The 27,592-nt window shown below is 64.8% G+C and overlaps 2 protein-coding genes across 7 annotated transcripts; one reads left to right on the top strand and one right to left on the bottom strand.

Moving 5' to 3' along the window:
• Nucleotides 1–23,799, top strand: PIEZO1 (piezo type mechanosensitive ion channel component 1). 4 transcript variants are annotated; one of them, XM_050978931.1, is made up of 51 exons: nucleotides 1–136; nucleotides 5,788–5,883; nucleotides 6,780–6,902; nucleotides 7,189–7,231; nucleotides 7,321–7,474; nucleotides 8,150–8,285; nucleotides 9,174–9,387; nucleotides 9,550–9,715; nucleotides 9,932–10,024; nucleotides 10,105–10,177; nucleotides 10,606–10,697; nucleotides 10,790–11,050; nucleotides 11,122–11,233; nucleotides 11,335–11,513; nucleotides 11,587–11,735; nucleotides 11,921–12,100; nucleotides 12,173–12,261; nucleotides 12,822–12,979; nucleotides 13,051–13,227; nucleotides 13,318–13,443; nucleotides 13,610–13,810; nucleotides 13,891–14,095; nucleotides 14,193–14,297; nucleotides 14,906–15,059; nucleotides 15,657–15,900; nucleotides 16,397–16,493; nucleotides 16,581–16,749; nucleotides 16,824–16,913; nucleotides 17,030–17,109; nucleotides 17,327–17,398; nucleotides 17,798–17,895; nucleotides 17,977–18,073; nucleotides 18,327–18,401; nucleotides 18,493–18,665; nucleotides 18,740–18,858; nucleotides 18,945–19,079; nucleotides 19,166–19,424; nucleotides 19,502–19,690; nucleotides 19,890–20,163; nucleotides 20,291–20,387; nucleotides 20,480–20,627; nucleotides 20,716–20,930; nucleotides 21,053–21,211; nucleotides 21,291–21,438; nucleotides 21,544–21,732; nucleotides 21,817–21,909; nucleotides 21,990–22,162; nucleotides 22,239–22,361; nucleotides 22,446–22,525; nucleotides 22,759–22,954; nucleotides 23,034–23,799. In XM_050978931.1, the coding sequence occupies exons 1-51, from the start codon at nucleotides 73–75 to the stop codon at nucleotides 23,281–23,283; spliced, it is 7,392 nt and encodes a 2,463-aa protein (XP_050834888.1). In that variant the 5' UTR covers nucleotides 1–72; the 3' UTR covers nucleotides 23,284–23,799. The 4 variants fall into 4 exon arrangements, with proteins under 4 accessions (XP_050834888.1, XP_050834890.1, XP_050834889.1 ...); XM_050978933.1 differs by having other exon boundaries at nucleotides 42–136; nucleotides 18,330–18,401; XM_050978932.1 differs by having other exon boundaries at nucleotides 42–136; nucleotides 18,948–19,079.
• Nucleotides 23,800–23,932: 133 nt separating this feature from the next.
• Nucleotides 23,933–27,583, bottom strand: CTU2 (cytosolic thiouridylase subunit 2). Of its 3 annotated transcripts, none has more exons than XM_030227472.2 (15): nucleotides 27,309–27,583; nucleotides 27,024–27,098; nucleotides 26,466–26,544; nucleotides 26,329–26,388; nucleotides 26,185–26,245; nucleotides 25,742–25,851; nucleotides 25,386–25,660; nucleotides 25,175–25,310; nucleotides 24,944–25,075; nucleotides 24,757–24,848; nucleotides 24,592–24,683; nucleotides 24,468–24,519; nucleotides 24,304–24,370; nucleotides 24,171–24,229; nucleotides 23,933–24,079 (listed from the first exon to the last, which is right to left on the bottom strand). In XM_030227472.2, exons 2-15 carry the CDS (start codon nucleotides 27,080–27,082, stop codon nucleotides 24,031–24,033), a joined length of 1,323 nt encoding a protein of 440 aa, XP_030083332.2. In that variant the 5' UTR covers nucleotides 27,083–27,098; nucleotides 27,309–27,583; the 3' UTR covers nucleotides 23,933–24,030. The 3 variants fall into 3 exon arrangements, 2 of the variants coding, with proteins under 2 accessions (XP_030083332.2, XP_030083334.2); XM_030227474.2 differs by having other exon boundaries at nucleotides 27,024–27,094; nucleotides 27,309–27,516; XR_007778562.1 differs by lacking the exon at nucleotides 24,592–24,683 and having other exon boundaries at nucleotides 24,057–24,079; nucleotides 27,024–27,094; nucleotides 27,309–27,517.
• Nucleotides 27,584–27,592: the final 9 nt, after the last annotated feature.

The following is a 27,592-nucleotide window of genomic DNA, read 5'->3' as shown; positions in this document are numbered from 1 at the left end:
CCAGCCCCGGCGGGGCGGAACGGCTCGGAGCGGCTCGGGCCGGGCCCCCCCCCGCCGCGGCGGCCGGGCGGGATGAACCGGCGGGGACTCTGCCAGGGGCTCTACTGGCTGCTGCTGCCGCTCGCCCTGCTCGCCGGTGAGTGCGGGGATCCCCCGGAGCGGAGCCGGCTGCGACCCCCGCCCGTGGGGAGGGTGGCTCGGGGGGCGCCCCGGGGCTGTCGCCGCTCGCCGGTGGCCGTGGGGCTGTCCCGGCACGTGGGGCGAGGGGCGCGGGAAGCGCCGGGGAGCCGGGGGCGAGCGGGTCCCTGCGCGCAGGAAGCGGGGCTGGGATCCCGGAGCCGCCGGCGGTCCCGGGGATCGGTGCCGGGACGGGCGGTCCCCCCGCGGGGATCACCCGAGATCCCGCGGCTCCACCCGTGACCGAGCCCACTCGCGGGGAGCGCTGCCACTTTTTCCGGGGCGGGACGGTGTGTGCGTGTCTCCCCCGTCCCCCGGCAGTCGGGGGCTGTCCGGGGTGCAGGTGGCCCAGCTGGGTCACAGCCGTGTCCCCACAGTCGCTGTACTGCTGGGGGTGAGGAAGTCGCTCCGGCCGGGGTGGGCGATGCCCGGGGGGCGGCTGCGCCCATCCTGTCCCCATGCCCGGCTGGATCCCGGCAGGCTGAGTGTCCACCCCAGCCCCTGTGGCTCTGCGGTCCCCACGCTGCCACCAGCCCGTTCCCAGCACTGTCGGCCTTTGATGGCAGATGTGCCACCCACCGAGGCAACCGGCTGGCCACCGGCCTGGAAAATCCCCGTGTCCCGGGACGCGCAGGACAAGAATCGGCTCTTTGAAGCCCGCCTGCTCCGGAGCCTCTTCGGGGACGCTGCGTTTGCGTAGACGCAAAGGAAAAACCTCTTTATAGCGAGGATTGTTCAAGGGGCTCCTTGTGCCGGGCACGGGCCGGGGCTGTTTGCCACCGACACCGGGCTCGCACCAGCCGTGCTGGGGGCCCGAGCCCGGGGAGCTCTGGCGTGGCTTTTGGGGTGGCCCTAGCAGGGCTTTTGGGATCCTGTCACCTGGAGAGAGAGAGGGACACGCTGCCGGCGGAGGAGGCGCGTCCAGCCGAGCAGCCCCGTTCCCAGCTGCGTTCTGGGGAGCGGGGTTGGGTTTCGGGGTGCTGGCACCGGGCGCAGCCTCGCTGGCGGAGGAAGTCGGTGACTCTTGAAAAAGCTGCTTTTCCTTTGGTTTGCTGGGGCAGTGACTCAGAGCATCGCGCAGGATGTCAGGAGGTTAATTATAACCCAGCCCAGAGCGGGGCTGGCCGAGGGGGCTGCGCTGCCCGGGCCGGGGCGCGGGAGCTGCCGGGTGCATCCCATGGGTGCCTGGGGCGACACGTGGCCTCCGGGCCAGCCTCCCTGGGGCCCTCCTGCTCCAAATAATGCTGCTTTGCCCCCAAATCCTGCCGGGCTCGCTTGGTTCTGCCCCCTGCTCCGGCACGGGGTATGCTGGGGACCGCCGGTCCCCCAGAGCTGGGGACACTGGTGGCCTTGCTGTCCCCCCTTCCCCCCGCGGAACCTGTAGGTGGCTCGTTTAAATTTGGGGCCCCGCTTGGGCGGGGACTCCGTCCTGCTCCGGCTAATTGCCGAGAGGGGGTGACTCAGCAGCGCCCGGGGGTCTCGTAGGAACACCCGGGGGAAACTGAGGCACGGGGAGTGTGGCTCGTCCCGCTGCACCTGGGTGGGAGGGTTTGCCCCGCAGCACGACCCTTCCTTCCCGGGCAGCTTGACTCTCCCCGAACGTCCGGAGGATGTTTGGTCGCGGCTCCCGGCCAGCTCGGGGCGAGCGGAGCCGCAGGGCTCGGGCCGGTGCCTCGGGGCAGCCCCCGCTTCCCACGGCTGGCACAGCCCTGGGGGGTCCCCTCCGTGCCCTGGGCTGTGTCCCCACCTCGGCTCCGTCCTTCCTGCTGGGATTCTGGGGTGCTGGAGCCGCTGTGGGGGGCACAGCACATCCCCCCCAAGGGGGCACCGGGCACCCCCAGTGCCAGCCGTGGCCACGCTGATCCGTGGCTCCGTGGGCAGAGGGGATGGGTGAGGGTGGTATCCCCTCCCCCTGGGGCTGCGGTGCCCCCCAAACTCCCTGGGGTGGGGACACAGCCCCCCCTGCCCGACCAGGGTGCTGGGGGGTCCCGGGTGCCACGGGGCTGGAGCCCAGCTGGGTGCCAGCGTGGGCTGCAGCAGCTGCCTCCTGCGGTCAGGTGCTTTTTATAAAACCCAGGGAATTAAAATAGAGGAGGAAAAAAAAAACCTATTTAAAAAAATAATAAAAAAAAAAAAAGCAGAGCCACCTCTGTCTCCAAGAGCAATAACTGCTGCTTCCTCCCGGGCAGGGGGAGGGGAGGGGATGGGATGAGAGGATAGGATGGGATGGAGGTGCAGGGCCCAGGTGCCCAGGACTGAGCCCCACAGCCCCAGTGAGGTGGGGGGCACTGTGAGGGGCTCCCCAGGGGTGCAGCAGGTCCCCTTTGGGTGAGGACAGCAGGGTTTGGGCACCGCTGGCACTGCCATGTGGCAGCCACGGTCACGGCCCTGCTGGGAATGTTGGTGGCCCTGGGAATGTGTGTCCTCATGTGTCCCAGTGCTGAGCCTGCAGCTCTGGGAGCCCTGTGGCACGGGCTGTGCCCTCCTGGCGTGTGCCAGTGTGTGACACTTGTCCCCTGAGCTCCCTGTCCGGTGGCACGAGCTCCTGGCTGCTGCTGGGATTTGCCAGGCTGGCAGCTGGGGCACTGCTGGCACCCGGCCCAGAGCCCTCCTGGGGCATCTCTTGCGGCATTCCCAGGAGCAGGGCCGGGAGCTGGTGGGATGAACTTTCCACAAAAACAGGATATGGACGGTGAGCCGGTGGGGCTGCTCTTTCCTGGAAAGAGGGGCTGGGAATGTGCTGCTGGCCAGCTCTGCTTGCCCAACGGCTTGTCCTTTTGGAGCTGCTGGGATTTTGGGACAGGGAGAACCACAGTGATGGGATTTTGGGATGGGGAGAGTGACACTGATGGGATTTTGGGGTGAGGCCTCTGGGTTCCTCACCCTGCCTCTGGTTTGCAGCCAGCCGGTCCAGAGTTGAGTCCTGGCAGCCAAGTGACACCTTGGGGACACTGTCAGGGTCCCTGGGGTCCCCAGCTGGGGCTGGTGACCTGGGAGGCAGCTTGGCAGTGCTGTCTGGCCCAGCAGCAGGTAACGGGGCCGTGTGAGTGAGCAGGGCAGGGAATTAAAGAGCTCTGCTAATTAACCTGAGCGGCCGCAGGTGCCGAGCACGGTGTGGATGCCCAGCGATGCTGCAGGGCTGGTGAGTGGGGCTCCCCCAGCTCTGGGGGGGTCTGGGAGTCCCCTTTCCCCGTGGAGCTGGGAATGGATCCATGCTGGAAGCTGCCTGGCTGTGGAATGGTGCCTGGTGTGCAGGCAAGGGGCTGTGCCAGACCCCAAACCTCTTCCCAGCCCAGTGCTTGGGAAGGGCACTGGTGCCCACTCCTCCTGGCTGCCCCCACTTTGCCAGGGGTGCCCAGTGACCCCAATCCCCTCCCACGGGGAATTTCAATTAAGGCTGGTGTGGAGGAGCCCCGGCACATCCCGCCCAGCTCGCCAGCGCTGTAATTTACCCTCCTCCCGGCTCATTAATGTCGTTAATATTTCACGTGCTGCCGGTGCCGGGGAGCTCCCGGCGGCGTGGGAGCTGCTCTGGCTGCTCCGGGGTCACGGGGCTGGGCAGGCAGGAATTGGGGTGCCAGTCCAGGATACCTGGCTTAGGGGACAAGGTGAGTGCTCACAGACAGCCGGGGTGTCGTGGGTGAGGGCAGTGCTGCCGTGGGGAGGGGGCTGTGGGTGCCAGGGTGCTGCACCCCCCCAGCCCAGCCGGCTGCTGGAGGGCGGGTTTGCTCGGGTTTGCTCGGGTTTGCTCTCCCCACACGCCAAACTGGTTTTTCCTCCCTGTGCCTGCACTTTCCCCGCTGTCAGCACTGCGGGGAACCGGTTCCCTCTGAGCACCCACACACCCGGGCACGGCACGCCCGCTGCAGCCGGGGGGTGCCAGGCCGGGCTCCGAGGGTGCCCCCAAACCAGGCTGTCACCTGCCACCACCTCCTTTCCCTCCTTTTCCATCCTGGTTGAAGCCATCGAGCGCTCCTTGGGGGGTTTTTTGGTGATGCCTGAGGGGTGCAGGGGCAGCCACCAAGCAGAGGGTCCTGGGGGTGCTGCTGGCACCAAATATCGGGGTCGGCAGGCGGGTACCCCCCGGTGCCCAGCGATAATCCGTGCTCTCGTTGGAACTGCCAGCCGTGCCACCACGTGCCCTCGGTGCCACCAGCGCCCAGGAGGTGGCCGTGGCAGGGCCGGGGGCTCCCGGTGGGGCTGGGTCACCCCGGGGTGGGCGCTGGCAGAGGGGCCAGGGGGCCCTGCCTGGCTCCCACGGCCGCCGGAGCAGCGTCTCGCCCCCGTGCCGGGAAGGCTCCTCTCGGCTGGAATATTTGCTCCATGAGATCATGCTTTGCCGAAACAGCCAGGAGTCCTCGGCAGCGGCTGCGGGAGGTGGCGCGTCCCGGGGTCACCGCGGGGAGGTGGCTGCTGGTGACGGTCCCGCTGCCCCCCGGCCCCGCCTGTGCTTCGCAGCCTTGGGGACACGTGGGGACCGGAGCTGGCTCCAGCCCCGGCGTGGGACGTGTCCCGGGGCGCTCCCTGCGAGGGTGCCCCGCTGTCCCCGGGGCTGTGCTGTGTCCCCCCCTGGCCGCGCTGTCCCTCTCCCCAGGATGTGTTGTCCCATTGAAACCTCGTAAACACAGGAAGGGCTGTGCCGGGCTGCGGTGCTGAGCACGTCCCTGGCACCCGGCCGGGCCCCCCTCACCCCCCCCGGTCCCATGGGGTCAGAGTTGAGCCTCCCTGTGTCACCCCCCGTGTCACACCCTTCCCAGGTGGGCTGCCAAGGGGAGCAGCTCCTGCCCCGGCTGTCACAGCCAGGGTCACCCACAGCAGTTCCCTGTGGCTGTCCCCTCCCTGTGGCTGTCCCATGCTGGTGGGATGTGTCCCCCTGGTCTGCAGCAGAGGGGATGGGGAATGTCCTGGGACTGCCCGGAGCAGGGCACAGTGACAAAGCTCACTGCCCTGTGCCCAGCCCGGAGCTGTCCCTCTGGGGCTGCTCCCAGCCCCTGCCCGTGCATGTGCTGGTGTCTGTCACTGTGGTGACAGGAATGCTGAGTCCCCAGCCAGAGTGGCAGGTGCCTTCCCACGTCCCTGTCCCCATCCGTGTCCCGTCCCTGTCCCTGCAGGGCGCTGGCTCAGCCCTGCTCCTCCGGTAGTTTCGTGCCTGCAAACAAGCTGTAATTTAGGTCTAAAAATAAGTGAGGGGGAAGGTGCTGAGCTGGTGGCACACCCAGAGCAGGGCAGGGGACAGGTGCTGTGCCAGCCCTGGAGGGGTCACGGCTGGGGGTCCCTGCAGTGCTCAGCCTGGTTTGGTGGGAATGATGTGGAAATGCAGCAGAGTTTTCTCATGGCTCTTCTTCCCCTGTCACCCTATGTGTCTGGGACCTCTGGTGTCCCCTCGTCTTGTCACCCCTGTGGGTCACCCAGAGTGGCACAGCCTGAGGTCCTGCCTGTGTCCCTCTTTCTGATGGCACTTCTTGGGGCTTGACACCCTTGTCCCTTACCTGGACCCAAGCACCACCTGGCATTTCGGGGTGCCCCACAGTGGGGGGGGTGGGGGGGGATGCAGCTGTGAGCCCTCCCTGTGCCACATCCCTGTCACTAACCCTGTCCCTCTGTCCCCAGCCTGCCTTTTCCGCTACAATGTCCTGTCCCTGGTGTACCTGCTCTTCCTGCTGCTCCTGCCCTGGTTCCCGGGTCCCTCCTCACGCTTCAGCACAGGTAAGGGGGTGCAGGGCTGGCACGGGGGGTGGGCACAGGGGAGCTGCCACCCCCCCTCCCGCGGGCACCTTGCCTGTGGTTTCACCCTGGCTGGGCAGTGTGGCTCCGTGTGGAGCCTCTCTCTGTTAATTATAGCCCAGGGGGGCTATTAATAGCCCTGGTGCTCCACAAGGGCTGGTTTGGAGCCTTTTGAACCAAAAACCTCAGGGCTGGGCTGTGAGGCACACCACGAGCAGCCCCTCCACCCTGCCCGGGGCACTGGTGGCCTCAGGGGTCACCCCCACCCTATGGGGCAGGTGCCCGTGGCCCCCCTGTGCCCGGCTTTGAGCCCACCCCCAGCGCCTGGCACGGCCACAGCTAAAAGCTTTACCCTCTGAATATTTCATGGGCTCGCCCGGCCCCGGATCCCGGCACTGCCGAGAGCCTTTGCCTGGATTTACAGGAAAAAACAAGTGGAGGGAAAGCTGCTGGCCCGGGGCCGCCCCCAGGCCAGCCACAGCTGTGGTGGGCTCGCTGCCCACCCCACCCCCTGGCCAGGAAAACGGGCACAGGGCCCGGAGAGCCGGCTGGGGTGGGGGAGAGCTGCAGCTGGTGGGAGGGCTCAGGGGGTTTGGAGTGGGGGGGACCCCTGGAGCCTCCCACGGGATGTTCCAGCAGGGATGGGGATGCTGACTGCACCCCTGGTGGTCCCAGGCCAGCAGGGCCATGGAGGGTTGTCCTGGGCTTTGGCTCTTGGGGTGCCCTCGGGCTGTGCTGGGTGAGGGCAAAGCCTTGGTGGGGTCCTGACCCTGGGGCAGAGCCCTGGGTTCTCTGGCACAGTGCTCCCTTCCCAGTTCTTCCTGAGGGTCCCTGCTGGTGTCCTTGGCTGGTGGGTGACAGCTTTGCCCGTGTCACAGGTCACAGCAGCCGCATCCTCAAAGCTCTGCTGGGGATCAGCATCCTCTTCCTCCTCGCCCACCTGGTGTTCCAGATATGCCTGTACACGCTGCCCACGCTGGACCAGCTGCTGGGACCCAGCTGTGAGTAGGGGGTGCCCCTGCCCACTCTCACCCACCCACCCACAGCCCTGCTCCCTGGGCTGCCCTGGGGCTGCACCCTCCAGCTGGTGACGTGCAGGACCCGTCCTGGGGGCCACGTGCCACCTCTGGGGACATCCCATGCTGTGCCATACCGGGTGCCTGCTGGGTGCCACTGCACTGGGCACAGAGCCCGTCCTGCACTGCCATCCTGGATGGAATGTTCTCCCCGTGCTGGGGGGTGCCCACGCAGGGTCTGCCCCTCTCAGTGCCCCCCTCCCCCCCACAGGCAGCTCCTGGGAGGTCCTTGCTCGGCACATTGGGGTCACCAGGTAAGGACACCCTCACCTGTGGGGCTGGGGGATGGCAGTGGCTGGGGACGGTCCCCCCTGAGCCCTCCCCTGCCCCGCTGTCCCCCCAGGCTGGACTTGAGTGACATTCTCAACTCGGTGCGGCTGGTGGCACCCGACGTTGGCATCCTGCTGGTCTCGTCCCTGTCCTTGTGCCTGTGCCGCCACAGCCCTGCCCCTGCCACCTGCAGAGGGAGTCCCGAGTGCCTGGAGTCCTCTGAGTGGGTGAGAGCCACCCCCACTGCCGTGGGGACATCCCACCACGCACATCCCACCAGGTCCCCATCTTTGGCTGGTCCCTGTCCCTTCCTGGGGCTCGGCATGGGGACATCCCCATGTCTGGAGACCCAGTTTGGGGCAGTTTTGGAGGTCACTGTCACACAGCTTAGGGTGACTCAGCCATGGAGGAACGCCCGAGTTTGCTCTGGCAGTGCCACAGGGATTGTGGCAGACAGCTGGGACAGTGGGGTGGGCGGTTGTGGGGTGGGCAGATGTTGGGTGGGCAGTTATGGGGTGCAGGCCCCCAGCTCGAGCTTGCTGGTGCAGGGCTGGGTGCTGTGCCAGCCCCACCTGGCAGTGCCAGCAGGTCACGGGGACACCGCGCTTGTGGCACCCGGGCAGACGCAGCCCCAGCGGCTCCCCAGCAGCCCCGGCTGCCGGAGCCCGGGCTGTAACCCGAGCGCTGCAGGCACGGATGCCTTTGCCGTGAGCCCGGGAGGGAGCCTGGAAAAAAGCTCAGCGCTGGGAGCCCGGCTCCCGGAGCCAAGGCAAACAGGGGAGGCGCTTTGTCGGGAGCAGCACGGCCAGCCCTGCCCTCCGCTGAGTGGGGAAACTGAGGCACGGCAGGGAGCTGCCCGGGATGGGGTGACGGAGCTCAGAGCACGCTGTTCTCCCCGGCAGAGGGAAGAGAGGGACGCGGGGCGGCAGCGGAGGGCGCGCAGGGACACGCGGCTGCGGAGCCGCCTGCGGGACAAGGCTCACTCCCTGCTCTGGGAGGCTGGCAAGGGCCTGGCCATCCTGCTGCTGGCCCTGGCAGGTGGGTGACACTCTCGTGCTGGGAACGACACAGGAGCAGGCAGGAGGCGGTGCTGTAGAAAGAGTAAGGAAGGCTTTATTCCAGAGAACCGCGAGGTTTTTATGGAGCGATAGGATAGATTGTGTCTGATTGGTTAATTAACAAAAACATCTAGCTCACACACTGGTCTTGAGAAGAACAGAAAGACCAAGTAGAAAAACACTACTTGCAGATTGTTTGTACTTAACAAGCTGTCACATCTTTACAACTCCTTAAAAATTCTCACGGAGCCTCTGTGAGAAACAATTGTTGTTTCTCTCTCTCTGTCCCACAGCATCCGCAGGTGGGCACAGCCTGGGGGCACACGGGGGGGGGGTGAGGATGCTTGGTGCAAAGTGGGGTGCTCAGTCCAGGGTGGTTGTGTTGCTCAGTCTGAGGGAAAGCATGCTTGGTGCATCAGAGGAGGGGTTTCCATCCAAGCTCAGTGCAGGGAGGGAGGGATGCTTGGTCCAGAGGGGAAAACAGTGCAAGGAGAAGGGATGCTTGGTCTAAGGGCAGAGAATGTTCAATCCAAGGGAGAAATCTCAGTCCAGGGGAGAGCTCCTCACTCCGAGGGTCAAATGCTTGATCTGTGGAGGGAGAGGATGCTCAGTACAAGAAGGAGTGATGGGTGGTTTGAGGACAGATTTGGGAAAAGCTTGGACCAAGATGAAGGAGAAAAGCTTGGTCCAAGGTGGAAAACTGTCCAGGGGGAAGGGGTGCTTGCTCTGAGGAGGGTCCAGTGGGGTGCCCTCAGTGGGATGGAGGGTCCAGTGGGGTGCTCTCAGAGGGGTGCATCCCACTGGGGTGCTGCTCAGTCCAGGGGGTGCCGGGCTGTGCACTGACCGCCCGTGGGGCGCTGCTCCCCAGGGATCACCCTGCCCTCCGCCTCCTCCAGCGTTTACTTCCTGCTCTTCATGGGGCTGTGCACCTGGTGGGCCTGTCACCTCCCCTCCAGCCACCAGGCCTTCAACGTCCTCTGCATCCTCATCGGCATCTACAGTGCCTGCCACCTGCTGTGCCTCTATGCCTACCAGACCCCCTTTGTCCAGGGGGTGTTCCCACCCCCCACCATCTGGGCACGGTGAGTCCAGGGAGTCCATCCCCAGGGAGCTGTGCCCGGCTGAGGTGCCCCATCCCACCCCGGGGAGGGCAGCCAGAGCATCCCTCTGGTGCCAGCACAGGGATGGCAGCCTGGCTCCTGGTCCTGGCTGGGGGGTTGATGCCAGCTCCTCTGTCCCCGCAGGGTGTTTGGCTTCAAGGACATCATCCTGTACTACAACTGCTCACAGCCCAACATCCTGGACCTCAACAACAGCCACCCCTGGCCCGTCTACGCCAACCCTGGCATCCTGCTCCTGCTCTACTACACCTTGGCCACCCTGGTGAAGCTGCGCCAGCGGGATGCCAAGGTGAGGGGCTGCAGGACTGAGCCAGACCCCGGTGGTGACAGCTGTGACAGTGGTGACAATGTGCCTGGCTGTGACTGCTCCAGCCCTGCTGCAAGGGGAGGAGGTGGGGGGCAGCGGGTTGCCCACAGTGTGGGGTGTCTGGGCAGGGGGCTGGGGCATGGTCCTGCTCCCCAGTGGTGGCAGTGGGTGCCCTGAGCTGGCTCCTGTCACTCGCAGAGAACCGCGGCACCGGCACGGCCGTGCCCGAGGGACCTGGTGGAGCTGGAGAGCTGGCCCCAGGACACTCACCTCGTGGCCGAGGACTCCAAGGTGGGTTTGGGGGGGGCTGTGCAGGGAATGGGTGCGGGATGGGGGTGCCAGGGTGGGCTCTGAGCCCTCTCTGCCCTCAGCCCATGCTGTTCCCCAACGCTGGGAAACCGAGCGCCAGCAGCGAGAACTGCACCATCCACATCTTGAACACACGTAAGCCTGACCCCAGATCCTCCCCAAACCCTGCCTGGGTTCTGGGGGTGCTTTGTGCTCCCCCTCCCCAAACCCTGCCTGGGTCCTGGGGGTGCTTTGTGCTCCTCCTCCCCAAACCCTGCCTGGATCCTGGGGGTGCTTTGTGCTCCCCCTCCCCAAACCCTGCCTGGGTCCTGGGGGTGCTTTGTGTTCCTCCTCCCCAAACCCTGCCTGGATCCTGGGGGTGCTTTGTGCTCCCCCTCCCCAAACCCTGTCCGGATCCTGGGGGTGCTTTGTGCTGTCCCTCCCCAAACCCTGCCTGGGTTCTGGGGGTGCTTTGTGCTCCTCCTCCCCAAACCCTGCCTGGGTCCTGGGGGTGCTTTGTGCTCCTCCTCCCCAAACCCTGCCTGGATCCTGGCGGTCCCTCACGCTCCCTCTCCCCATGCCAGCCAGGAGGCATCCGACGGCGTGGCTGCCTCTGCACACCGTGGGCCACGTCCTCATGAAGCAGAGCTACGTGGCTGCCCTCATCGCCATGATGGTAAAGAGCTGGCAGGGGACACAGCCATGGGGAGGGGACACAGCCATGGCAGGGCCACCTCGTGGGCCAACCCTCACCCTCCCTGCCCGCAGGTGTGGAGCATCACCTACCACAGCTGGCTGACCTTCGTGCTGCTGCTGTGGTCGTGCCTGATCTGGACGGTGCGGAGCCGCCGGCACTTTGCCATGCTGTGCTCGCCCTTCCTGGTGCTCTACGCCATCGCCCTGTGCAGCCTGCAGTACGTCTGGGCCATGGACGTGGTGCCCGAGCTGCCCACCCACGTCAGCTTCGTGCAGCTGGAGCCGCTGGGGCTGATGCACCCCCAGTACCCCTGCCTGGCCCTGGGGGCCAAGGTGAGTGTGGCACCGTGCCACCCCTGCGCTGCCAGCGCCCGGCTGTCCCCGCTCACCGCCTGTCCCCGCAGCTCCTGCTCACCCTCACCTTCTGGATGCTGCTGCGGAGGTTCGTCACCGAGAAGGTGCTAACGAGGAGGGCCCCGGCCACGCCGCTCCTGGAGGTGTCTGCCACGGATACAGGTGAGGGCTCCTAGCGTCACTGTGCCACGCTGAGCGCCCCACAGCTGTGGGGGGGGACCCGTGTCCCTGCCTGGCTCCTGCAGCCCCTCCGTGCCCCACAGAAACCAGCCAGATGCGGGACGTGCTGCAGAAGCTGGGGGAGGTGGTGAGGAATTTCTTTGCCAAGTTCTGGATCTGTGTCTGCGCCGCCAAGTTCATCGTGGTGACCTTTGCCGGCCGCCTCGTCCTCTACAAGATCGTCTACATGCTCCTCTTGCTCCTCTGCCTCATGCTGTTCCAGGTGGAGGGGCCGGGGACCCCTGGGGACCTGTGCCATCCCCAGGGTGGCCCTGCTGATGTCCCTGTCCCCGCAGGTGTACTACAGCCTGTGGCGCAAGGTGCTCAAGGGTTTTTGGTGGCTGGTGGTGGCCTACACCATGCTGGTGCTCATCGCCACCTACACCTACCAGTTTGAGGACTTCCCCATGTACTGGAGGAACGTTACGGGCCTCAATGATGACCAGTGAGTGTCCCCTCCCCTCTGCTGGCACCAGCCCTGAGGTGGCACCAGGGATGGCCAAGGGCTGGCTTGCAGGTGGGGAAACTGAGGCACGGAGCAGGTTGGGGTTGATCCCTGGCACGGGGGCTCAGTGCCTGGTTGGGGTGGGATGGATGAGACCCCGTGCTGACCCTCCTCTCCCCACCCAGGCTGAGGGACATGGGCCTGCAGCAGTTCAGTGTCTCCAAGCTCTTCTCCAACATCCTCATGATGGGTTTCTTCCTGCTGGCCTGCATCCTCCAGCTCCACTACTTCCACGAGCCCTTCATGCTCATCACTGACCTGCAGCACATCCGCCCCCCCTCGCCGGCCTCCGACCACATCCCCAGGTAGGAGCCACTGCTGGGTGACCCCCCTGCACCCCGAGCCCCCTGTCCCTGCTCTGAGCCCCCTCCCCACAGGTCTGAGGAGCTGCACGGGAGCCGCCTGCTGCGGGACGCGGCCGCTGCCGAGACCGCCCAGTCCGGAGACTCGGACACGGCATCCCTGGGTACGGGCAGGGATGGGGGACTGGGAGGGGGGACTGCAAGCCAGGAGGGACCTGGGAGGGCAGGGAGATGGATTTGGGTTGATATCTGGGTAGGGAGGTGGATTTGGGTTGATATCTGGGTAGGGAGATGGATTTGGGTTGATATCTGAGTGTGGGAGAGCGTGGAGATGGACTGGGGCATCCTCCAAGCCTGGAAGAGCCTTTCAGGATATGGATTGGGGTGTCCTTCAAGTCTGGGAGGGTGTAGGGATGGACTGGGATGTCCTCTGAGCCAGGAACGGGCTGGGAGGACATGGGGGTGGATTGGGCTGTCGTGGAAGCTGGGGTGGGACCAGTGTAGTGCAGGGATTTATTGGGGTCTCCTCCAAGTCTGGAGGGATGCAGGGATGGATGGGGATGCCCTCTGAGCCAGGAAGAGGCTGGAGGTTGCAGGGATGGATTGGGCTGTTCTCCAGGTGCAGGGGGCTGTGGGAATGGACTGGGGAGGACACAGGGGAGGGGTTGGGGTGTCTCAGAGCCAGTGAGGTGCAGGGGTGTCCATGAGGGTCCATGTCCCACAGCATCCAACAAATGGGGGCTGGTGCTGGAGCGCCTGGTCGTGCTGGGCCGCACCTTCTCGGACATGGTGACACGGGGTGAGGTCTTCATGAGGCGCCTGCTGGAGCTCCACGTCGTCAAGATGGTGGCTATCTACACTGTCTGGGTGGCCCTGGAGGAGGTACCCCTGGGGGTGTGGGGTTGGGGGGCTCAGCTGGGCCCCCCGAGGTGCTGACACGGCCTCTGCCGCAGGTCTCGGTGATGAACTTCTTGCTGGTGCTGCTGTGGACCTTGGCCATGCCCTACTGCCGCTTCCGCCACATGGCCTCTTGCCTCTCCACCGTCTGGACCTGCATCATCATCGTCTGCAAGATGCTCTACCAGCTCGAGGTCGTGGACCCTCACGAGTACTTCAGCAACTGCACCCAGGTGTGCCCAGTGGGGCCGGTTCGTGGGGGGCTCCCTGGCTGGAGGTGGGGCTGAGGGGCGCTGACCCACCCCCACTGCTCCCCCCTGCAGCCCCTACCCAACGGCACCAACCTGACCCCAGAGGAGCTGGGCAACTCCACGCTGTACCGCGGCCCCGTGGACCCTGCCAACTGGTTCGGCATCCGCAAGGGCTTCCCCAACTGGGGATACGTCAAGGTGGGCACGGGGATACTCTGGGGACCACCTGGAGGGGGATCTTGGCTTCACCCCATGGTCCTGAGCATCTCTTCTGAGAACCTGGAGAGATGCTGCTTATGAGGACCACCCCGTGGGGGGATTGCTGGTGTCACCCCGTGGTTCTGAGCGTGCCCTGTTCCCCCAGAACCACCTGCAGGTGCTGCTGCTGCTGGTGTTCGAGGCCGTGGTGTACCGGCGCCAGCAGTACCACCGCAAGCAGCACCAGCTGGTGGCCCCTGTCACCGAGACCGTGTTCGAGGACATCTCCCGCGAGCACCTCGACCTCGGCCTCGTCAGCTGTGCCAAATACTTCATCAACTACTTCTACTACAAGTTTGGCTTGGAGGTGGGAGCACCCCTTGTGTGGGGGGGGTCCTGGTGCTGGCAGCATCCCAGTGCTGAGCCCTGCGCCCCCTGCGCCCCCAGATCTGCTTCCTGATGATGGTGAACGTGATCGGGCAGCGGATGAACTTCCTGGTGATCCTGCACGGCTGCTGGCTCGTGGTGATGCTGACGCGGCGGCGGCGCGCGGCCATCGCCCGCCTCTGGCCCAAGTACTGCCTCTTCCTCGTCATCTTCTTCCTCTACCAGTACCTGCTGTGCCTGGGCATGCCGCCCGCCCTCTGCATAGGTAAGGGGCACCCTGCCTTTCTGGGGGGCACCGCTGGCCTGCCCTGGGAAGGGGCTGCAGGAGAGGCCTGGAGCTGATGGTGCCCCCTGCCCCCCAGACTATCCGTGGCGCTGGAGCCATGCCATTCCCCTCAACTCGGCCCTCATCAAGTGGCTCTACCTGCCCGACTTCTTCCAGGCTCCCAAATCCACCAACCTCATCAGTGAGTAGCCCCCTGGCACCCCTACTCCAGCCCCTGGCATTCCCCTGCTTATGGGGTGACCCAGCCCACGGCACCCCCTGGCGCCCCTACTCCAGCCCCTGGCACCTCTGTGCCCATGGGGTACTCTGTCACCCCCTTCCAGCCCCTGTCCCAACCTCTGGGACCTCCCCAGCCGTCCTTTGGGTCCATCCTGCCTCCGGGAGGGGAAGGACAGGCAGGAGGGATGGAGGAGCTTTAAGAGCCCCAGTCCTTTGGAGGTCAAGCTTAAATCACACACACCCTGCTGGAGAAGGAGTCATGGCAAACCCCACCCGTTTTGGGGGACCTTAATTGTTATCCCACCCCTTTTTGGAGAACCTTAATTGTTATCCCACCCCTTTCTGGGGACCTTAATTGTTTTCCCATCCCTTTTTGGGAAAAGGAGGGGCCTGGAGAGATCCACACTTGGTTAAAGAGGAGATGGGGCTGGGAAAGTCGCCCCTGCCTGGAGGGACCTAAGGAGCTCCCCATCTTGGGGAGGGTGGGGGTGCCCCACACCTGGGGAAGGGTTTGGGGGGGTAGCAGCATTTTGGGGAGGCTGTGGCCGGGGCTGAGCCGTGCTCCCCCAGATGATTTCCTGCTGCTGCTGTGCGCGGCCCAGCAGTGGCGCGTCTTCGAGGCCGAGCGCTCCGAGCCGTGGCTGCGGGCGGCCGGCGACAACTCGGACCGGCTGGACCGGGAGCAGGACCACCACAACCCCACCCCCAACTTCATCTACTGCAAGTGGGTGCCCCCAGCACAGCCCCCCCGACCGGGGCTGGCCCGCGGGAATGGGATCCCCACTGTGGGCACTCCTCTGGGGGTGTGGATGGGATGGGACCCAGCTGGGATGGGACCCCTTGGGGTGTGGACACAGTGGAATCCCAGCCTTGGAATTCCAACCTTGGGAGGCCAAACTTTGGGTATGGGCAGGATGGGCTCTCCCCCTGGGATGGAGCCCTTTGGGGTAGGGACAAGATGAGATCCCACCTTTGGATGGCAAATCCCTGGGATATGGGACCCCTTGAGGTTTGAGTAGGATGGGACCTTCAGGCAGTGGGACTGGCTGGGCTGGGATCCTCTGGAATGGGACTGGAACCCCTTTGGGCCGGGGTCCCTTCGGACATGACTCCCCTGATGGCTGGAGCAGGGACACCCTGAGGCTCTTCTGGAAGGAGATGAGGTGGTCCAGGACACCCCTGGTGAATGGTGCTGGACCCTCACAGGCTTTGTGCCATGAACTGGGACAAAACCCTTTGTCACCCATGACAGGACTGGTGGGGGGGGACTGGGACCGTGCTGGGAAGGGACAAGGCCCTGCTCTGACCAACGCATCCACAGGTCCTACCTGGACATGGCGAAGGTGGTGGTGTTCCACTACCTCTTCTGGGTGGTCCTGGTGGTGGTTTTCATCACCGGCACCACCCGCATCAGCCTCTTTGGCCTGGGCTACGTGCTGGCCTGCTTCTACCTGCTGCTCTCGGGCACCGCCATGCTGCGCAAGCCGGCCCGCTCCCGCCTGGCGCTCTGGGACTGCCTCATCCTCTACAACATCGCCGTCATCATCTCCAAGAACATGCTCTCGGTGCGTGCTGACCCCCGTGCTTCTCCTCGGGCCACCCCGAATTGTAAATCAAAGGCGATTCCGACGAAGGGGAGAGGAGGATGCATCTGACTCCACTGAGTCAGAAAGCTAATTAATTATTTTATTATACTGTGCTGTATAGATTTCATCCAAACTGAATCTGGCAAGCACTCACTCTGCACTCACCTGCTCACACTGCCCAGAATCTCATGACTGTCACCACACACACACACACACCTGGCCCTGACAGGCCAAGGAAACAAAACACCATCACTGTGGGTGAACAGTCTCCATATTGCATTCTACTTTGGCACAGCACAGGCACAGCAAGTGACGAGAATTGTGTTTTCCCTTTCTCTGAGGTTCAGAGAATGTGAATCTCAGAAATCCTTGGGAGGAATTGTGTCTTGCTTTTCTCTGTGAAGGGAAATGTGGCAACAGCCCTGGCCGTCCCCTGGGGTGGTGACAGAGCCATTTGTGCCCTCTCTGCCCGCAGCTCCTGTCCTGTGTCTTCGTGCAGCAAATGCAGAGCAGGTTCTGCTGGGTGATCCAGCTCTTCAGCCTCGCCTGCACCGTCAAGGGCTACTACAACCGTGAGTTGCTGCTCTGCGGGAGATCTGGGGGGCTTGGGGCTGCAGCTTTGGGCTGCTGCCTGACCCTCCTGCACCTCTGCCTGCCAGCCAAGGCCATGCCCAAGGACCACGACTGCACGCTGCCCGTGGAGGAGGCTGGCATCATGTGGGACAGCATCTGCTTCTTATTCCTCCTGCTCCAGCGCCGCATCTTCCTCAGCTCCTACTACCTGCACGTCATGTGGGACCTCCGAGCCTCTGCCCTGCAGGCTTCCAGGTGGGACTGGGGTCCTGGGGAGGCCCCATGGGTGCTGGGGGCCCCCCTGACCCCTCGCTGTCCCTGTCCCCCAGGGGTGTGGCGCTGTTCAAGGCCAGCATCGTGAAGAGCCTGCGCTCGCACCGGCAAGCTGAGAAGAAGTCGCTGGACCAGCTGAAGCGGCAGTGAGTGGGTTTTGGGGGGCACTGGGACCCCTCTCCCTGCACCTTGGGACACCCCTGAGTATGGGGTGCCCCTGGAGGCTTGGGGGGGCGGGCTCTGCAGCACCCTCTGCCTCCAGGATGGAGCGGATCCGAGCCAAGCAGCAGAAGTACCACCAGGAGTGCGCCACCAGCACGGAGCAGGAAGGGGCCAGAGCAGGTGAGAGCCGGGGGGTCCCTGCCGTGTCCCCAGCCCCTGTCTGGACACACGGGTGGCACTGCGACCCTTCGCCGACGCCCATCTTGGTGGAGCACCGTGGAGCATTGTGGTGACCCCTCCCACCCTGACTCCCCCCGGGCAGGGTGGGTGCCCTGAGTGGGTGCCCTGAGTGGGTGCCCTGAGCAGGGCCCCTCTCAGCCCCTTTGTGGTCCCACAGCTCCTGGCAGCCCAGCAGACCTGTCCCGGCAGAGGGAGCGGTGGTGGCGGCCCTGGTTAGACCACGCCGCAGGTACAGCCCCGGCACGGGGCCGTAACAGGGCTCAGCCCCTCGGAGACCACTAACACCTGCAGGGACACTGCTCAGCCAGGGTGACACCCTGCATGTCCCCTTGTCCCCAGGCTGGGCCACAGAGCACTAACCATGGCTTCTCTGCTCCCCAGCACTAACGGGGTGTTGGACTGGGGGTGCCAGGCTGGGTTTGGGGTCACTGACATCGGTCACCTCCGAATGCTGGCGCCGGAGGGACGCCGCTTTGGGGACGTGGCAGTTGAGTCGTTGGCTTTGATGTCCCCATGGGTGTCCTCGGTGCCAGGCAGCACCCTGGGAGATGGCAGCTGGGACAGCCTGGGGTGTGACACCCCTGCCATGGCCCCAGCTGTGCCATGACACCCTGTGCCCCCCCGGCAGTGCTGCATTCCGGGGAATACTTCCTCTTCGAGTCGGACAGCGAGGAGGAGGAGGAGGTGCAGGAGGAGCCACGGCCGGGGAGGCCGAGTGCCTTCCAGGTGAGCAGGGCTGGGGGACTGCAGAGCAGCTGAAGGGCTGGCAGTGTCCCCAGGGTGCTGATGGCCCCTGTCCCCCTCCAGCTCGCCTACCAGGCCTGGGTGACCAACACCAGGACGGTGCTGCGGCAGCAGGAGTCGCCCGAGGAGCCACGGTCACCCAGCACCGACAGCAGTGCAGGTGGGTGTGACACCCCAAAGTGGGGCTGGGGGGGGCAGGAGGGGACACAGCCCTGCCTGGTGCCCACTGTGTGCCCTGGCAGGGCGCTCCCAGCCTGTGGGGGGCTCTCTGGTGGCTACAGTGGGGTTTGGCACAGGCTGTGCAGCTTCTTTGGTGCCCGCCCTGGTTGTTAAGGTGGATGTGGGGGGACAGGGTGCTGGATGGGAGAGCCCCAAAAATGATGTTCATCCTTCCTTGGGGTCTGACCCTTGAGGAGACGGCGCAAGGAGAGAGGTGGAGGCTGCCCAGGGGGCTGAAGGCCAGGAGGAAGAGAACGTGGAAAGATCCGGTAGGTGGGCAGCAGGACTGCAGCTCAGGGGGACGCTGGGGAGGTCTGGGTGGGCACGGGTGACCCTCCAGCCCTCTCCTCGCCCTGGCAGAGCGCAGCAACGTCTTGCAGCGGGCACTGAACACGCTGAGGTTCCTGTGGCTGCTGTGCCAGGCCCTGGTGGACGGGCTGACCCAGTGGCTGGACACCCAGACCCGGGAGCACACGGACATGTCCCAGGTGCTGTGCCTCGAGAGATTTGTCATGGCAGAGCGGCTGGCCAAGGTGAGCCCAGGGGGACACCAGGGCACGGGGGGTGGCAGCCCACGGGGGTGGCACTGACGTCCTGCCTGCCACAGGGACAGGAGATAAACGAGGAGTTCCCCAATGAGCTCTACGAGGTGGCACCAGAGGAGCTCCTGCAGGAGCTGAGCCGATCCGGCTCCTTGGCTGCAGAGTCCCAAAGCAGCACTTCCAGGCAGGTGCATAGATACCTCTGAGGGGGCCCCTGGCAGTGCCACAGGCAAGGCAGGGGGCTCACCCCTGTCCCTCTGTCATCCCCAGCAGGTACCTAAGCGCTGCCCCTTCTCCCATCAGCCAGGAGGAGGTGATAAGCGTGGAGGACGTGGCTGACACTCAGCAGTTCCTGGCGGTTCCCCAGCAGCGCAGGCGGACTGCCAGTGAGCTCCTCAGGAGCAGGTGGACGTGGGGACAGGGGGACATGGGGACAGCAGGATGGGAACGTGGGGTGGCAGGGGGGCTCACCCCAGCCCTGCATCCTGCAGGAGGTTGTGTGTGTCTGAGCTGGAGGAGTCGAGACGGTTCTACCAATCCCACAACCGGTTCCTGAAGCTGCTGCTGGCCGGGTACCGCTTTGGCACCGGCCACTCCGAGCTGCTCTGTTACTTCGCCATCGTCCTCAACAACATGGTCACTGGCTCTGTCATCTCCCTCTTCCTGCCCCTCCTCGTCTTCCTCTGGGCCATGCTTTCCATCCCCCGGCCCACCAAGCGCTTCTGGATGACCGCCATCGTCTTCACCGAGGTGGGCAGGGGGTGGCCAGTGAAGGGACGATGCCACCCGGCCCCCGCTGCCACCCACTGACCCCAGCATCCCCACAGATGATGGTGGTGGTGAAATACCTCTTCCAGTTTGGCTTCTTCCCCTGGAATGGCTACATCACCCTGCTGCGCAACGAGGGCAAGCCCTTCTTCCCACCACGCATCCTGGGCTTGGAGAAGTCCATCCACTACATCAAGTATGACCTCCTGCAGCTCCTGGCCCTCTTCTTCCATCGCTCCCTGCTGCTGGTGAGCCCTGGGCTGTGGATGGGCATCTGGGGGGAACTGGAGCTGCTCCTGGGGCCTCCAGGCAGAACCCAGCAGGTGCTGGGTGGCTCTGCCGTGGTTTCCCACTGGTGCTGGTGGGAGTTGATGCTGCAGGATGATCCTGGGAGTGAGGTGTGTGGGGCTGGGGGGCAGCAGGACCCCTGACCGTGTTCCTCCACAGTCCTATGGGCTGTGGGACCAGGAGAAGACGACGGACGAGAAGCAGGAGAGCAAGGAAGGAGAGGAGAAGCCAGAGGAAGCTGTGTTCCCACCATCAGCAGTGGCTGAGGAAAGGCTGGAGGCTCCAGCCCAGCCAGGAGCACTGGGAGCAGCCACGGGGCTGGAGCTGGAGCCGGAGGGCGAGTCTGTGGAGCAGGAAGAGGGAAGCGAGGCCACGCAGCTCCGCTTCAGGAGGAAGCAGGGGAGGAAGACAACGGAGGTGGTTCTAGTGGAAGGTGAGCACCAGCTTCCAACCCTCGTGCCCTGCTGAGGAGCAAGGCTGGCACCCCCAGGGTGCTGGGGTCGGGCAGGATGTGGCCCTGCAGGACCCTGGCTGTCACCCACGCTGTGCCTCACTTCAAGGGGGCGAGGAAGAGGAGGAGGAGGTATCAGAAGAGAGCCATGCTCAGAGGAAGCTGAGGGCGTTTGGCTTGCGGGTCAAGGGCTTGTTCCTCACCATGTGAGTCGTGGCGGTGCTGGTAGGGGTGGGGCCTGTGGGGTGCAGTCTCAGTCACCTGTCCCCTGTGTCCCCTGTGTCCCCTGTCCCTGCAGGGCACACAACATGTACCAGCCAGTGTGCAGGTTCTGCCAGGACATCATGGACACACAGAGCCGTGCAGCCACCGACGTCTACGCCTACATGTTCCTGACTGACGTAGTCGACTTCATCATCATCATCTTCGGCTTCTGGGCCTTTGGGGTGAGCAGGGAGTCCCAGAGGGCCCTGACTGTCCTGCCTCCACCATGGGGTGAGGCTGGGCCGGGTCCTGACCTCTCCTGCACCCCAGAAATACACGGCGGCCGCCGACATCACCTCCTCGCTGTCGGAAAACCAAGTGCCAGAGGCTTTCCTGTTCATGCTGCTCTTCCAGTTCAGCACCATGGTCATCGACCGCGCTCTCTACCTCCGCAAGACCGTGCTGGGCAAGCTCATCTTCCAGGTCATCCTGGTCTTCGGCATCCACATCTGGATGTTCTTCATCCTGCCCTACGTCACCCAAAGGCACGTCCCAAAGGACTCCCTGCCGCGGCACGGCGTGGCCCTCGCGTGGCACCTTGGTGTCCCCGAGCCCACGTGGTGGCCCAGGCTGGTGGCTGAAGGGTGGTGACGCGTCCCTCCCGCAGGTTGTTCCGCCACAACACGGTGGCCCAGATGTGGTACTTTGTGAAGTGCATCTACTTTGGACTGTCGGCCTACCAGATCCGCTGTGGCTACCCCACCCGCATCCTGGGCAACTTCCTCACCAAGAAATACAACCACCTCAACCTCTTCCTCTTCCAGGGGTAGGGCACGGGGCCGCAGGGAGCCCTGGGCACGCCGAGGGTGCTGTACCACCGCCCTGTCCCCGTGTGTCCCCCCCAGGTTCCGCCTCGTGCCCTTCCTGGTGGAGCTGCGGGCCGTCATGGACTGGGTGTGGACGGACACCACGCTGTCCCTCTCCAACTGGATGTGTGTGGAGGACATCTATGCCAACATCTTCATCATCAAGTGCAGCCGGGAGAGTGAGAAGGTACAGCCCCTCTGCTAAGAAGGGTCCCTCACTAAACCCTTTTGGGGGTTTGTTGGGGTCCCCCTGAACTCACCCGACACCGTGCGCTGTCTCCCCCTATCCTAGAAATACCCCCAGCCCAAGGGGCAGAAGAAGAAGAAGGTGGTGAAGTATGGCATGGGCGGCCTCATCATCCTCTTCCTCGTGGGCATCATCTGGTTCCCGCTGCTCTTCATGTCCCTGGTGCGCTCCGTGGTGGGCATCATCAACCACCCCATCGACGTCACTGTCACCCTCAAGCTGGGGGGGTACGAGGTGAGGACGTGTGGGTGGGTGTTGGGCTGCCCAGATGGGACACCAGGGTGCCCTGCCTGGCTGATGTCCCCCTGTCCCCTCCAGCCTCTGTTCAGCACGAGCTCCCAGCAGCAATACATCCAGTCCTTCACCTACGAGGACTACGAGGACCTCACCAAAGAGTTTGAGGGCGAGCTGGTAAATCCCTCCCCACCCCAAAAAATCCCTGCTGGCTGCCTGCAGCGGGGCTGAGCCATGTCCCCCCTCCTTGGTGGCAGCTGGCCATGCAGTTCATCAGCCTCTATGACGAGGAGGACATCGTGACCGCCCGCATCGAGGGCAGCTCGGGCTCGCTGTGGAGCATCAGCCCACCGAGCCGTGAGCAGATGCGGCTGGAGCTGCAGAACGGCTCCTCTGACATCACCCTGCACCTCAGCTGGATCTTCCAGAGGTACCTCGGGCACGGCCAGGGAGGAGCCAGTCCTGCCTGCACCCCCCTGCCCACACTGAGCCTCTCGTGCCCGCAGGGACCTGAGCAAGGGGGGCACGGTGGAGAACGCCTACGGCAAACACAGCACAGACCTGGCGCCCGGCACGCCCCAGCGCCTGCAGCTGGCCCAGCTGCTAGATGGCACCAGGAATGAGCCCGTGTGAGTGTCCCCTGAGGGGGTGGCTGGACCCCTGGGCTCAGTGGGATGGTGTAAACCCCCCTCCATCACTCTGCTTTCTTGCAGGCAATTGCGTAACCTCTTCCCCAAATTCATCCGGGCATCCCCTGACCTCGAAGCTGAACCTGTCAAGCAGCTGCTGCCACGTAGGTCCCAACACGCCCCCCACAAGAAAACCAGCACTGGGTGCCACCTCTCTGAAGACAGGGAGGACATGAGTCCCAGTGTGTCCCTCCCTAAAAAAACACCACTGGGAGCACACATGATGGTGCCAGCCCCTGCGGACAGTGAGGACACGAGTCCCGCTGTGTCACTCCCCCTCAAAAAATTGTCCTTAAGAACACAACAGCCACTGTGCTGACGGTGTCACCCTCTGCAGATGGTGTGCGGAGCTACCTGGACGTGGAGGTGCAGCTGAAGCAGGAGCGCAGGGGCTCTGGCCATGGTGAGCACTTTGTGGAGTGGTGGGTGCTGAGGCAGAAGGACGCCCCGCCCCAGGAGGGCAACATCCTGCCCATGATCATCTTCAACGACAAAGTCAGCCCCCCCAGCCTGGGCTTCCTGGCTGGCTACGGGTACGTGCAGGGTGCCAGGGTGTGGGGGGGATCCGGAGGGAATCGCTGGTGGGAGTCAGGATGTGCCCCCCTCTGGCAGGATCATGGGGCTCTACGTGTCCGTGGTGCTGGTGATCGGCAAGTTCGTGCGGGGCTTCTTCAGCGAGGTGTCGCACTCCATCATGTTCGAGGAGCTGCCCTACGTGGATCGCATCCTGAAGCTGTGCCAGGACATCTTCCTGGTGCGGGAGACGGGCGAGCTGGAGCTGGAGGAGGAGCTCTACGCCAAGCTCATCTTCCTCTACCGCTCGCCCGAGACCATGATCAAGTGGACGCGGGAGAAGCAATAAGGGGAAGGGGCTGCAGCCCCCCCTGGCAGGGACATCACCGCCAATGCCTTAACCAGCCCCTCTGGCTGGGGCTGCATCCCGGCCCGGGAGGCAGGGGGATGTGGGGGTCTGGGCACTCCCTGGAGGGAGGATGTTTTTCTGGAGGTTTTTCTTACATTGCTTTGAAGCCGTCCGACCTGCACAGACCACGCTGTGCCTTCCCGGGGAGGGGGGACAGGAGGTGGCCCCCCCCTACCCACTGGGCACCCCTGGCTGCCAGTTGGGGATGGGGGGAGTCAAGAGCCAGCCCCTGCCCCCTCCCTGCTGGCCCCAGCCCTGCTCCAGAACCAGGTTGAACTCGAGCAATAGCCCCCCCAGCTCCAGGATGGGGGTCCGGGGTTGTGGCCCCCCCCACATTTGAGGAGGTCTGGCAGCCCCAGTTGAACTTTAGACACTTGTGACTTTGGGTTTGTTTTTTTTTTTATAATTCAAATGTTTTATTTATACAGATACCGAATAAAACAAACTTGAGGCCTCCCTGGCTGACAGGCAGCTGGGGCAGGGAGGTGGGAGGGACCTGCACCCCAACCTCCAATAAATGGGGATGGGGGCTCTCCCTGCCCCTGGCTGGCACAGAAACGGGGTATAAAAGCAGCTGCCTGGGTCTCAGGAGTCCTCACCAACCTCTGGGGTAGCCCTGAGGAGTGGCACCTGCCCCAGCAGTGCCACAGTGGGATGGAGGTGTGTCCCCCGCTGTCCCCAACCCCTTCAGCTCTCATTGGACTCCTGGTTCTCCTGGTTCTGCTCCATCTCAGCTCTGCAGGGGACAGACACTGGATGGACACGGCCTCGGGGGCCGAGCAGGTGGGGAGGGGCCTTCCAGCCCCAGGAGCTCCCAGCCCCGGTACCTGCGGATCCTGCGCTGGCCCTCGGCGCGCACGTAGGGTGGCAGTGTGTCCAGGGGACCCTGCACGAGAGGGGCCGTGAGCCTGGGGACCCCCACCACCCCCGAGACCCACCCCCTGCACCCCAAAACCTCACCAGCTCCTTGAAGGTGAGGCGGCAGCTGTAGCACAGCAGGGGGATGTAGGCAGCTTTGCTCTCAGCCCTGTGGGACAGGGGAGGACAGGGACACTCAGCAGTGCCACCGTGGTGGCTTGGGAGCGGCTGTGGAATCCTGGCATGCCCCCAGCCCACGTGCTCACCCTGCTGCTGGCTCCTCCAAGATCAGCGTGGGCTCCAGAGCCAGCTCCTCCTCTGTAAGAGCCAGGGGGTTACTGAGGGGTGCATGGCTGCTCCCCAACTCTCCCCAGTGCCCTCCCCACTCACCCCCATAGGTGTCCAGGCCGCAGAGGCACAGAAGGCAGCGGTCGGACTCGCTGCTGGCCTTGGCTGGCTCCGGGCTCAGCTTCTCCCCAGTCCTGCAGCCAAAATGGGGGTTGTGGGTGCACCCCACTCCCCCAGGTTCCCCCCCTCCACGGACCACCCCCATACCTGTACACGGTGCTGATGGTGGAGGGGAACTCCTCCTGCAGCCCCAGCAGGAAGCGCTCGACCAGCTGGTGGATGCTGGGCTTCTCCCGGCGCTGTGGGAACAACAGGGAGGGCAGGGCAGCGCTGGGGCTCCTGTCCCTGCCATGGGGACATACAGCGTGGGCTCTCCACCAGGGGACACCCCTACCTTGGTGAAGAGGGGAGGCACACTGACGGTGGGGACGCTGAAGAAGCGGTTGTAGAAGGCGATCTCCTTGGCCGTGTAGTCCCGCATGGGTCTCACCACCATCACGTCACCGTGGCGCTGGTCTGTGAAGCCCTGTGGGTGCAGGGCTGCCAGGGGACTGTGCCACCACCAAGCCACACCCTCCATGGCATCGTGTCATCCCTGGGGTGCTGGTGCCTGTCCCCAGCTCACCGTGTCCACGGCGAGGTAGGCGCCGCGCCCCAGGGAGAGGTTGGTGAGGAGCTTGATGGCCACGCGGGTGAGGCTCTCGCCCATCATCACCTTGGCGTAGCCCCTGTCCCGGGCTGTCTGCACGATCAGGTGGGTCCTGGGGATGAGGGGACAGCGGATCAGAGCCACCCTGCCCAGCTGGCAGCGGTGCCAGGCAGGGTCAGTCCCTCACCGCAGCATCTCCAGCAGCTCCTCCCGCGCTGTCGCCGTTGTCGCGGCCTCGAAGGTGCGGAGCAGCTCCTGGGTTTGGGCAGCGCCCGGCAGGCGGGGGCTGGCCGGGGCTCCTGCTGCCGTGTCCGGGGTGCTGTGCCCAGGCACTGAGGTGCCACTGTCCCCATCCTGCCGCTGCTGCTGGATGAAGCTGTCCACAGCCTCCTTGTAGGAAGGGCCGGACGGGCCAGCATGCTCTAGCCCTGGCTGTAAGATGGATGGGGGCAGCTCCAGCGCCTGCAGGGCAGAGAGGAATACAGGGTAAGTCGTCCAGATGTGCCCCCTCACCTCAGCACCTGTCCCATGTCACCCCAATACCTCCTCCAGGTGGATCAGGTGGTAGGGGAAGCCGGTGGCCTGCAGCAAGGTCTCCATCTGGGCCAAGGTCTGCTCCCGCTGCTCCGGGCTCTGCCTGCGCACGGCTCCCTCTGCAAGGTGGGGGCAGTGCCAGGGCTGCTGCCACACTGCCAGCCCCGTCCCTGGGGCCAGGGACACTGGGCAGCTCCCCAGCCCTGGCACAGTGCAGGGGACACTGCGCTGGGAGTCAGGAGTGGGGTTGGGAATGGGCAGCAGGGCTGGGGAGGGACCAGAGAAGAGGCAGTGGGGCAGGAATGGGTATGGGAGATAGGATGGGCAGGGAATAGGCAACAAGGCTGGAATGGGGAGTGAGGCAGGGAACGGACAGCAAGACAGGGAATGGGCAGGGAACAGGCAGGGAATGGGCAGTTGGACATGGAGCAGCAGCAGTGGGGCTCCCTCACCCTCAACGTAGACGAGGCCGGGGATGAAGCGGAGCCTCTTGGCCGCCTCCCGGCTGAGCCCCTGCAGAGGAGTGGGGTGAGCTGTGGGGTGAGCTGTGGGGTGAGGGGGGACAAGCCGGGCACCCCCTGACTCCCCACTCTCACCTCCTGCACCTGCCTGACCATGGCACTGGAGGCTGGGCCCCCCGACACTGCCAGCAGCACCTGTGGGGACAGCGGGGACAGTCACCGCCCTGGGGCCACCCCGGGTCCCCTGGGCGGGTCCCCCTGCCGGTCGGTACCTTCTCTCCCGGGAAGATGACGCGGTTCTTGCCCAGCATGGCACGGAACTTGTGCACAAAGTACTCGCGGAAGCAGCCGCTGGGGGACACGGGGACATGGGGACTCCTGAGCCACGGCCTGGGCCCACACCCCCAGACCCCACATCCCCACGTCCTCACACCCCAAAGTCCCCTTGATGTCCCCCAGACCAATGTCCTCAGGCCCCGACATCCCAGAGATCCAATGATCCCCATGAGCCACATCCCCAAACATTAGTGTCACCCCTCCTCTGTGTCCTCAACACTCAGTGTCCCCAAACCTCGAGGTTGTTTGGCCATGATGTCCCAGACACCCAATGTCCCCAAACCTTGAAGTCCCAGAGATCCAATGTCCCCAGCATCCCAATGCTCCAGACACATCCCTGAGAACAAAGGTCCTCAATCCCTAATGTCCCCAAGACCCAAAGTTCCCAAGCCTCTATCTTCTGGAGACTCTAAGACCCCAATTTCTGATGTCCCAAATTTCTGATGTCCCCCAGCCCTGTTGTCCCCAAGCCCGATGTCCCCGCTGTCCCTCACCGGCAGAAGGGGTCCCCGACGCGGATGACGAGCGCGGCCGTGCCCTGCCCGCACTTCATGCACGTTCGGGGCTGGCTGCGGGAACACGGCCGGTCACCGGGGACACCGGGACCGACCCCCCCGGAGCGGTACCGAGCGGGAAGGGGGTGGGGGTCCCGGTCCCGGGCAGCACCAGGGATACCGGAATGTTACCGGGGGTAGCAGGGGGGGGGATGCCCGGGGGAATACCGGGGGGTACCGGGAGCGGCCCCGGGGGTCCATTCCGAGGCCGGACCGGACTCACACCTGTCTGCCGGTGCGCGGCGGCGCCGCGGCGGTTCCGCGTCCGCCCCGCAGCCCCTCACCGCCACCCGCCGCGTCGCACATGGCGGCGCCACTTGGCCCCAGTGGATTCCGGTGAGTCCCGGTGGGTCCCGGTGGGTCCCGGTGAGTTTCGGGGGGGTCCTGCTCGGCCCGGGCTCCGCTCGGCCTCGTTCGGCCCGCGCTCGGTTCCGCTCGGCCTCGTTCGGCTCGCACTCGGCTCCGCCCGGTCCCGGCGGGTCCTGCCGTGTCCCGGTGCGCTCCCGTCG

This window comes from Serinus canaria, chromosome 11 (genome assembly GCF_022539315.1).
Source record: "Serinus canaria isolate serCan28SL12 chromosome 11, serCan2020, whole genome shotgun sequence".
Lineage (NCBI taxonomy): Eukaryota > Metazoa > Chordata > Aves > Passeriformes > Fringillidae > Serinus > Serinus canaria.
The sequence above is the reverse complement of the archived record's forward strand: the minus strand, read 5'-3'. Positions and strand labels throughout refer to the sequence as shown.

What these genes read in the sequence shown, in the direction of transcription:
- CTU2 (XM_030227474.2), bottom strand. Translation starts at nt 27,389, where the DNA reads ATGTGCGACGCGGCGGGTGGCGGTGAGGGGCTGCGGGGCGGACGCGGA. An exon ending in TTGGAGGAGCCAGCAGCAGG is followed by an intron (nt 24,371 to 24,467) that starts GTGAGCACGTGG and finishes CCTGTCCCACAG; the next exon opens with GGCTGAGAGCAAAGCTGCCT. An exon ending in GGCCAGCGCAGGATCCGCAG is followed by an intron (nt 24,080 to 24,170) that starts GTACCGGGGCTG and finishes TGTCCCCTGCAG; the next exon opens with AGCTGAGATGGAGCAGAACC.
- PIEZO1 (XM_050978931.1), top strand. Translation starts at nt 73, where the DNA reads ATGAACCGGCGGGGACTCTGCCAGGGGCTCTACTGGCTGCTGCTGCCG. An exon ending in AAGAGTTTGAGGGCGAGCTG is followed by an intron (nt 21,910 to 21,989) that starts GTAAATCCCTCC and finishes CCTTGGTGGCAG; the next exon opens with CTGGCCATGCAGTTCATCAG. An exon ending in GGCACCAGGAATGAGCCCGT is followed by an intron (nt 22,362 to 22,445) that starts GTGAGTGTCCCC and finishes GCTTTCTTGCAG; the next exon opens with GCAATTGCGTAACCTCTTCC.